The sequence below is a fragment of the Anopheles ziemanni genome, chromosome 2, assembly GCF_943734765.1.
Source record: "Anopheles ziemanni chromosome 2, idAnoZiCoDA_A2_x.2, whole genome shotgun sequence".
NCBI classification, from domain to species: Eukaryota; Metazoa; Arthropoda; class Insecta; order Diptera; family Culicidae; genus Anopheles; species Anopheles ziemanni.
In genome coordinates, this window is record NC_080705.1 from 21986968 (window position 1) to 21996528 (window position 9561).

The 9561-nt window shown below is 46.7% G+C and overlaps 1 protein-coding gene across 1 annotated transcript; it reads right to left on the reverse strand.

Annotated features, from left to right (window-relative positions):
* Nucleotides 1-438: 438 nt before the first annotated feature.
* Nucleotides 439-3744, reverse strand: LOC131286232 (T-box protein H15-like). Its single transcript, XM_058315163.1, has 6 exons — nt 3477-3744; nt 3402-3443; nt 2033-2214; nt 1787-1917; nt 1133-1663; nt 439-1048 (listed from the first exon to the last, which is right to left on the reverse strand). Exons 1-6 carry the CDS (start codon nt 3742-3744, stop codon nt 439-441), a joined length of 1764 nt encoding a protein of 587 aa, XP_058171146.1.
* Between the last annotated feature and the right edge of the window lie 5817 nt (nt 3745-9561).

Here is a 9561-nt window from a genome sequence, read left to right on the forward strand (position 1 = left end):
ACTTTTCTTGTTCTATGATTTTTAAATAATGATTTTTATTTATCCATATGATGATGCGCGTGATTTTCCTTTGCTGATTAACGTGCACCTGAACGTGCCTATATGTACAGAGTACGGAGGAGCTGTATGTACAACATTGAACTACAACACATTCTACCGTCGCCGTCTTCGCGCTCGGTTTTCATAAAGAAAACGCGCGATCGAACGGGTTCTGGCGGCGTTAGGTTTGGTTTTTACTAAAATAATAATTATAATAAACAACCACTATAAACGAACTCACTAAACTCAACTGAAGCCTCTCTAGTGTCTGTGTGTGTATGTGTGCACAATACTAATACTAATACACTCCGAAGGGACTCGGACACTATCACGTGTGCATTTTGCTGCTCGGACACTTTCGACCTTGCACCAGCGCTTCTTCACTCTCTCTATCGCCCTCTAATGCGAAGGAGATCGTGAGGATCCGGGCGAACCGGAGCGTGTGGCGGGCGAGTGGTGCGGGTGGCCGGGGTTTGGTGGTGGCGCGGGTGAGGAAGGATGCTGCGGGATTTGGTAGGGCGTGAAGCGGGCGAACGACTTTGGTCGCACCTCGGGAGATACCGATGGTCCGGACGATTGCGTCGCGGAAGGTGACGAACTCGGACCGGAACCGTTGGCGGCGGCTGCAGCGGCGGCAGCGGCGGCGGCGGCGGCCGCTACTCCCTGCATGGCCGGGGTGTGGGCCGGTGGGGGTGCCACGTTCGGGAGGAATCCGGGTGGCAGCTGGGTCGGCCACTGGCTCTGCCAGAGTGGGCCAAAGTTGAGCCCGAAGTTCGGACGCTGGTGGTAGAGCTGTTGGAGCATGAGCTCGCTGTAGGCGGCCTGAGGGTTGCCCCAGAGGTGCAGCTGCTGGCGGGCTTTCTCCAGGAGCACGGAAGGATCTCCGGACTGCATCGAGGGTGGTAGACCGCCGCCTCCGGCCCCGCCGAGCTGTGCCATCACCTGATCCGGAAAGAGGCGCAACGGCGAACGTAGATGTTGCTCCAACAGGAAGGACTCCATCGGATCACTGTACGAGAAATTAACAAAAGATAGTATGGACCCGGTTAAACAGAAGCCCTTTAGAAAGAACCCAAGAGTTCCCCAAACTTACCGATCAAAGTCGTTCAGCCGTGATGAGTCCCGGAACCCTTTGGCGAACGGGTTTGAGTCGATCTTGAGCTTCGTGATCAGCTGGTTCTGGTACGCCGTCACCGCCGTGAAGATCGTCTCCGGAAACACGAACGTCTTGTGGTCGAGTTCCTGCAGCTCAGCAGGGCTCGTAGGAACCGACTGGTTAGGTCCGATGCGCACCAGATGAATGCGAGGTTGGTAGCGATGCATCGAGTTCAGCACAATCTGGCCCGTCTTGTCCATCTCGTTGTTGGTGAGCTTGATCTTCTCGAAGGAAATCACTTGCCGCCGGAGTGCGTCCGGCCCGAGGGGAGTATCGGGATGAGAGTAAAGCCGAGCCGGTGGAGGTGGATCTGCCTTTCCGGCCACTAGCCAGGCCGAGCGATGGTAGGCATACCGATATCGCCTGTTGTCGAGTGGAATGATGTCTAGGAGGACCGCGTACCGGTCGGCCGCCGTCTGATGACGCATCGGACCTGAGAAGGATACGCGAACAGTGGGGAACATCCGACTGCAGAGGAGAAAACACCAACCATCAGATATTAGAACTCTTGATATAGCACAAACTACCAAATTTGTTATTCTTCAAAATCTTTTAAGATATTTAGAGACTACTATAGTCTACAACACCTACCGTCCAGTTTTGGTGATGATCATCTCGGTTCCAAGCTCGTTGAACTTATCCCACAGCTCCTTCGTCTCCAGATGACACTGCACCGGTCGCAAATCGTCCGAGTTACAGGATCCAACGATTTTCGGCGCTTTCTGCAGATGGCAAAGAACAAAATCACCCGTGAGTCAAAGCAACGTTTCATCCAGCTCGTGTCTATCTTTAACTTCAATCAAGAGTTCGCCTCTAATAGACGTCACCTCTACCTACCTGCGCAATTTCCGGCGACAGACGATCCTCATCCGAGACGCTAGCCGGTGTCGATGCCGTCCTCGAGTGGGTTTCGCGTGCCTGCTCTGTGCTTTCCTCCGAATCGCTACAGTCCTCCACGTTCACGTTGATCTCCTCTTCGGCCACCTCCGACGAACGCTCCGGTGTGCGCGAGCGGGGTCCTATACGGAGGCAGGAAAGCCGAACCCGGGGTTAGCATTTGTGGTCACCGGATTGTTATTGATAGAAAACGACATAACCGCTCGAATGATCGATTCGGAGGAACGGCCCGCGATCACCCAGCCCGTTGCCTTCCGTTTCGAGGCTTGAAATACATTTCTCCCTTCCTAGTGGTTTTGCTGCGTGTTATCCGACCCCACGACGTCCGAATGACCTTCTCTAATAGGAGTTTCTGTTTTATGGTTATTGGCAAGGGCGACCAAAGGCGAGCATGTGTTGAAGCTTGTTCGTCACTGCTGGCAGTCTCTATCAATCACGTGAATGTTTATTTAGGTTCGTCGTAATCGAAGAAGCTTTAAATTGGGATCGGGTTGCTCTCTTTTTACTAGTATGTTGATTTTCTCGTATACACATACGAAGAAGCATTCAACACAGAGAAATAATTTCATTTTTGAGAGATAAAATAAAACTCTATTATCCAAATTAGTATCTACATAAATTTATGGTTTGAGGAAAATCTAAACTTTGAGGTGTTCATTCTTTGTGTTTGACATAAAACTTTTTCTCATGTCACTCAAATCTGTTAAAGGTATACATGTTTATAGTAGATTTTCAAAATATTATCAATGAAACATATTCAATCAAATCTACAAAACCTTCAATTATTATTGTCTGTGGAAGGAGAGGTAATGCGAGGTGCTTAGAACTTTATTTAAAAGACACTAACCGACTTCCTCTTCTCTAAAACATAGTTTCTTTTAATCCTTATTTGGTAAATAATTTGTCTTAGATAGAAAATTATCAAATAGAAACAGAATAATACCAATCAAATGTATTTTCATATCAGATATAAGAACATGATGAAAATGTCTTTACAATTCCTTACAGGAAATGCACTATAATTTTGTGTAGTCAAAAATTATCCTCAAGTTCAGCAACATTTTGTTACTAGGAATCCGAGCAGATATTCTAAGGTTAACCTTCGTATGGCGTTGGGTTTCTTTTTCGCGTGTTGCAGAAATACCCGTCGGCTTTTGGAGTCTCTACGCTGGAGTCCGTTCAAAAATGTTCCGAGCTTTTCTAGCGAGTGTGATCGATCGATTCACATCCCAAACGTTTTCCCTGCTTCCCTTTTTCCAGCCCCTTCGAGGGCCGTTGGAGGAAATTCACAAGCGGAAGGATTACTTACGGTAATTGCTTTCTTCGATCCTGGTGTTGGCCGCCGCCGCCGCTGCCGCTGCGGAAGCCGCCGTTCCCGTGTCACTGTTGTTACTGTTTCCATTGTTGCTGTTGTTGTTGTTGTTGTTGTTGGGATTACTGTTGCCCTGGGCCATGATGGCCGCGATCGAGAAGTTCGTTGCACTTTTGACCGCCGTGAGGGCGGCCGCCGCCTGCACTGCCGCCACCATGGCTGCGGCCTGCGAGTGCGGATGCTGCGGGTGCAGGGGATGGTGGTGCGGGTGCGGTGCCGGCGGGGGCTGCAGCAGATGGTGCGGGTTGTGATTGTTGCCGTGGGCCGCTTCCAGAAGCATTCTCGCCCAAGATGCGTTCACGATGAGCTCGTGTCCTTCGCTTTGGTTTATGATTAGTTTAGTTGCTCGACAACACACACACACGGAAGATTTATTTGCAACTGTTGAGACTGCGTTCACTTTTATCTTATGCACACGCTCTATTTTTTTGCCAAAAGAGCTATTCACCTTCAATTATTGTCGCAATCATTTGCACCAAGTTTTCTTGAAAATCTTCACCACCACTTGTTTCGAATTAATTCACTTTCACGTCACTTCAATTTAAGGACCTTGTCCTAGCAAGGGCACCGATTCGTAAAACGGAGACTCAATCCGCACAGTCGACTAAAGTGTCTGCGTTCCGATGGACTGCTAGTTCGAGCGACGGTTTCCCAAGACTGCGACTTCCGACTTGTCTCCAGCGAGTCTCGAGCGTATGCAGTCGGGCGCCCCGTGGAAAATGCAAACACCAACACCAGCTCGCCCACAAACGATGCACCCTATCTCTATCATTCACCGTCGAGGACACAAACACAAGTTCACAAAGCCCACCTTCCAAGCCTTCGAGACGAGGTTACGCAGCAGAGCCGTGCCTTGCTAAGGGGGGAAAAACGCGTACGAACGGACTGACAACCAGTTCGAGACTAAACTTCATTCATCATCGCGAGGCGTTCAAAACCTTCGACGACACCCTGGTTATGCTGGTGGGACCCTTGCGTGCGAAAAGGGAACGGTCGGATACGGGCGGGAAAAGGAACAGTAGAGGATGGTTTTGGTGTTTTTTTTTCGTTTTCTTCCTCCTTCGAAGGTGTGGTACACAAACAACACACTCGCACAAGAGTGTTGTGGCTTTTGAACGGATGAGGGAAAATGGGAAAACATGTGCGAAAGACTGAAGTAGCAGTGTTATGTTGAGAAGCACTCACACACCCTCACGGAGCGCGAACGTAAAGTAGGGGAATTCGATGCACCGGATTGGAGTAAATAAAGGCCGCCGTCGGAAACTGGTTTTCCCGGCTCCGCCCCGTGAAACAGAAATGGCGAGTGAAGAGATGGAAGACAAGGAAACGCTTTATTTATTTCTTTACTATTTATCTGCTCTCTTCTGGCGATCTTTGTTTCCTTTTCTCTCCTCACTTGTCTCGCTCTTTCTAATGGGCTGAGAGGCGGCTTATTGAAACTCACCACATTTTGTTCTAGTGTATCCTAGCGAAGTGCGACTCTTGTCGGGACGAGTGAGAAGCAACTTCCGTGTGAGTGTAGAGGGAGCGACGACGGGCGTAATGAGATCGAGGAAATGGATGGAAACGCGTGAGGAAAAGCACACACCAAGCGAGGGAAGACAATTTGCGAAAGGACCTTCGCACGCAATGTGGTGGGTTGCTTAAAAAGCAATTTATTTCTCATCCTGCCGAACCCGATCCCTTTACCGAGCTCGTTTGGATGTCGTTGTCGTTTTCATCGGTTTTATTTTATGATGGCCTGCTTGTTCTTTTTCCTTTCTCGCTCACTTGTTTGAAGGGTGTGAAGGGTGTGCCTCGAGTGGGGCAGGGTTTTTCCTCCCATCACGTCTTTTTCCTTCATTAGTTCATCATCTCATCAGCAGCTCACACACTCTCCCTTCTCGAGCGGACGGTCGTGAACATTATTCACATTTCGAAGCCGTTTGCAGCAGCTCGTTTTGTTGGCATCTTTATTTTCAAGTTTTTCATTTGTTAAAAATGAAATTCTCCTACTATTTCTTAGTTTCCATTCTCTCAGTTTCTTTTCTTCCAACCGTCCATGGTGTCCTTCTGTTCTGTTATGACTTTTTTTTATATTTTTTTGACAAGCAAAACGTACACATGCATCGGTTTCGTTGAAAAGATCCTTCAACGTGTTATTTTTTCCTTCGTTTCAGCCAATCCCTCTCGTCCTCCGATTCGATACGCTTCCCGCAACGGGTGATCCGTGCCCTGCGGTGTTTCGCTCCTGCCGAGTGTTTCCTGATACTCTCGCCGACTTCAGACGCAGGTTCAATAAAACGTTCCACCGAAGACGTTGGCTTCGATGCGGCCAACTATTTGTGGCTTGCCAGGCCGGGGTTTTTAGAAAGGATGACGGCACCAGGGAGTGGCAACACATGGTGCCCCGGAAAAAGATATGACCGAGGAAAACTGGCCCGTATGAAAATATTTACCGACAACTGTTTGTTTCTATTTCAAAGCCCATTTCGTTACGCTGTTGTTGTTTTTGCCGTTCGAACAAATATTATGTGCCCTTTTCATATTGTCATATCTCGACTTTTCGATCGATCGATTTTACTACTTCCTTCTTTTTTCTTTTGTTCGACAAAAGCCTGCTGAAAGTTGATTTAATATTAATATTTGTCCACCGAAAGGCCCCGGGGCGATCCCGGGTGGTGATTGAGTAATGACTTTATTCCGCCGAGGAATGCGAGAAGACGTTAAAAACACGAATGAAATAAAGCCAAGGAAAGCCGTTCTCGGAGACAAACGAGTTTCCCGCACGGTTATAACTGATTGAATATCATCAACACATCGTCCCTGCCGCGTGAGCGCAAGCGATTCAGGTCCTTCCGTGAGCTGCCTGTTCGGTAATTATCGGCGAAAAAATAAGCTCTTCCCGCTACCGAACGAGCGCCCGCTGAAACCTTCCTCTACTGTGCAACGTGTGAAAAATAATGTTGCAAGGTTGGCTTAACTATGGCCGTCGTGGTGCAGGGTGGAAAAACGAGTTCCACAGCGTCGTTACGACGTAAGCATCCAACGACAGCTCTCCAAGGTAGCGAGCAAATGGATAACGTACATGATGGAACACGCTGGAAAATGCTCACCGGACACAAAGAGCACTGCACTATGTAACTAACACCAGCACTTGGGGAGTGAAGTAATGTGTAAGAAAAAACCTGCCCGTAATTGGCTTACTCAATCATGGAATTGATATATTTTTTAATAAATTGCCCTTCGATTGCTTCGGGCAGTTGTTACCTTGCGTGACAGAGAGTAATGCAGAATTTAATAAGATATATAAAATAAACACAATATTTAGTTATTCAAAAGGTTTGCTTCGGTGCTACAAATATGTCTTTATAAATAAGCCTTGTGAATATTTATAAACGTTTAATGGACTCGTTTATTTCCCACCGAAAGGTTTTCCTATCAGTTTTAATATTTTGAATGTATGATAAACAAAACTATATCACGTCAAATAGTTTAGAAAATGTTTCGTCCACAGTAAACATTCATTTTTACAAAACAGCAATTAAAGCTGCACCGTAGAAGAGATAATTACTGCTGGGTTAGATGATTTTCCACGCCTTTCATTTAAAATTAAACACCCCTACCCGAATCATTGGAACGAAAGCGGCATCTTTAACGTTTCGACGAAAAATCCTTAATTGCAACGAACACCGACTAATCTCGAGTGCTTCCTAAACGAAAGAAAAAAAAAGGGCCATCGGAAGAGTTACTTTATGGTCTCACGGAAAAGAAAGGTCGACCTGCGAAGGAATGAAGTGGTTTAGGAAAGTAAAACTCCACACAACAAAGCCCAAAGCCCCCGCCGAAATGCGGGTTCCGATGTTCGCAATCTTTGATCTGGAAATTATTGGCTTCTGGTTGGAAAATAAAACAAAACGCACCGCAAACAGCAACATCGCCCGTAAAGATAAGGGAAGGTTTCCTAATTTCTTTTTAATAATCTCGATACCCATCGTGGCCCGAACGTTTTGCGATATCGATCGGGTTTGGGTTTTTCGGGGTGAGTGGAAAACGACGCCGGCCGGAAGCCATCAACGGGCTCCGGGAGACCGCGTGTCCACCGATTTTGCAGAAGTCGGCGGCTTTCAGAGAGTCAGCGAGGGTTGCCGTTTGAAAGACGCACCTAGGATGATGTGTTTCGTTCACGCCGCTCGCGGAGATCGACGGCTTCAAGGATGCTTTGAGGTTCATTTCACACGATCATAAATCGACCAGCATCCATCGCTGTCTCCTTTACTCTCGCTTGTCGTGAAAACCTGTCAGTAGGATGCACTTTTCATCGTCGCTGCCCGTCGTCGCAACGCCTCGAGATTCGTCCAGCGGCGGCCAGAGAAAGGAGCACCGTTAAGAGACACGAAAAAGCGCGATCACCTCCGAAGGGATCGCGACCGATTCGGAAGGGCGCGAGTTCGGGGAGGGAAAAAACATTCGCCTGCCCTGTAATTAGCGAGCCGCCGATCGCCGATCGGATCGATGAAGGGGCGAGCTGAGGGTTTGCTTCTTTTTTCCACGCTGTTTTTTCTTTCGGTTTCGGATGCGCTCGACATCGCCGTGGGTCGTTCTCACCTTTCGCCGGGGCCTCTGGATCGACTTTGTTTCGATGGCCAGCTTCGTTCGGTGGTGCTCTTTCATCCATCCCGCGGGAGCCGTGCTGCCCTTGAACAAAAAAAAAAACAAAAGAAAAACTCCCGCAAAAGGAAACAAAACCTCAGAAGCCACAAGGAACAAAACAAAAGACGACAGCATAAAAATGAACGCGATCGCGAACCTTCAAAAATTCTCATGCTTTACACGTTTAGAACGTTCGTTCTCTTTGGTGCCTACTTTTTCTTGCGCGTTCTATATTCCTGTTCTCACTCACCTTCGGCGGGGCGATTACAGATTAACGAAAATCGGTTGAAGATTTTTTTCACACCTCACCCGAGCGGCAAATTAATGTCTTCCGTCGCGAGGGCTGACATAATGGAACGCTTGATCGGCCCGACTGCGAGCCTGTTTTGGGGTCATGATCGCGGAAGTAGACCACTAGCCTATCCGATTAGGTGTTGACATTTTAGTTCTAGGAATGGATTGAAAGCATGAAGAAAAGTAATATGAACCTGAAAGACCCGCTCTTGATGACAAATTGCTCGAAAATGTGTAAGAAAGACTGGTGAAATCTCGCGAAAGTATCTATTATAGGTTGGTTTCAGGTTACATACGCAAAGCAGTGTTTGCAATGTTATTTATAGGATTACTTCTTCTAAGGTGAGAATCAAATTACTCACCGGACTATAGAGGTTTAGCTTTTTTTATTTTAATCACCAGATCAGAGAAAGTAGTGAAGTGAAACTAAAAAATAGACAAGCAGTGTCGGGTTAAATATTGTATGCAACGTTGTTTGACACATTATTTGTATAACACCATTTAAGTATTTTTGGCCAAATATGATCGAATCAAATGTTTATTACATACATCAATTTCCAAGCTTAATTGTATGTCATTCTTCATCAAATTGATACTCGTTGATTTACAAATTTTAGTTCAAACGACCTTATTAAGGAACCCACATGTTTTATCACATGATAATTCTATTCAATTTTTATGCAATCTTTTTGTGGCTCATTTAGGATAAAATAAAACAATGTTTTAAATTGTATTTTATATCGAAAGACAATTTTGAACCTTTTTTCCAATAGAAACTGGAAAGATTAAGCAAACATGAGAATGAGACACGTGAAAATATGGTGCTCAAGCACATAAATAACGCTAATAAATTTCGAATAAAGATTCTGTGAGCCATTCAAATATAAAAGACCACCGTTGAATGAAATTAAATTGTGCTATTTTATGGCTAGAATCATGTGGTAATTGTGCTTGATTGTTCGGCGCGAAGTGACATCACCAACAGCGTCTACGGGAGGAACTGCATTCCGCATCTTCGCCGAAGAAGTGGTTCGTCGATCGTTGATGACCACGACGAGGTCCCCAGTTTGCAGCAACGATTATACCCCTCCAACACCCCAGCGCAAACAGCAACACCATTTATCACCCAAACAAACGAACGAACGAATGAACAGGCGCAAGGCACTGACGG

What these genes read in the sequence shown, in the direction of transcription:
- LOC131286232 (XM_058315163.1), bottom strand. Translation starts at nt 3,744, where the DNA reads ATGCTTCTGGAAGCGGCCCACGGCAACAATCACAACCCGCACCATCTG. An exon ending in CAATGGAAACAGTAACAACA is followed by an intron (nt 3,444 to 3,476) that starts GTGACACGGGAA and finishes CCGCAGCGGCAG; the next exon opens with CGGCGGCGGCGGCCAACACC. An exon ending in GATCGAAGAAAGCAATTACC is followed by an intron (nt 2,215 to 3,401) that starts GTAAGTAATCCT and finishes GCCTCCGTATAG; the next exon opens with GACCCCGCTCGCGCACACCG.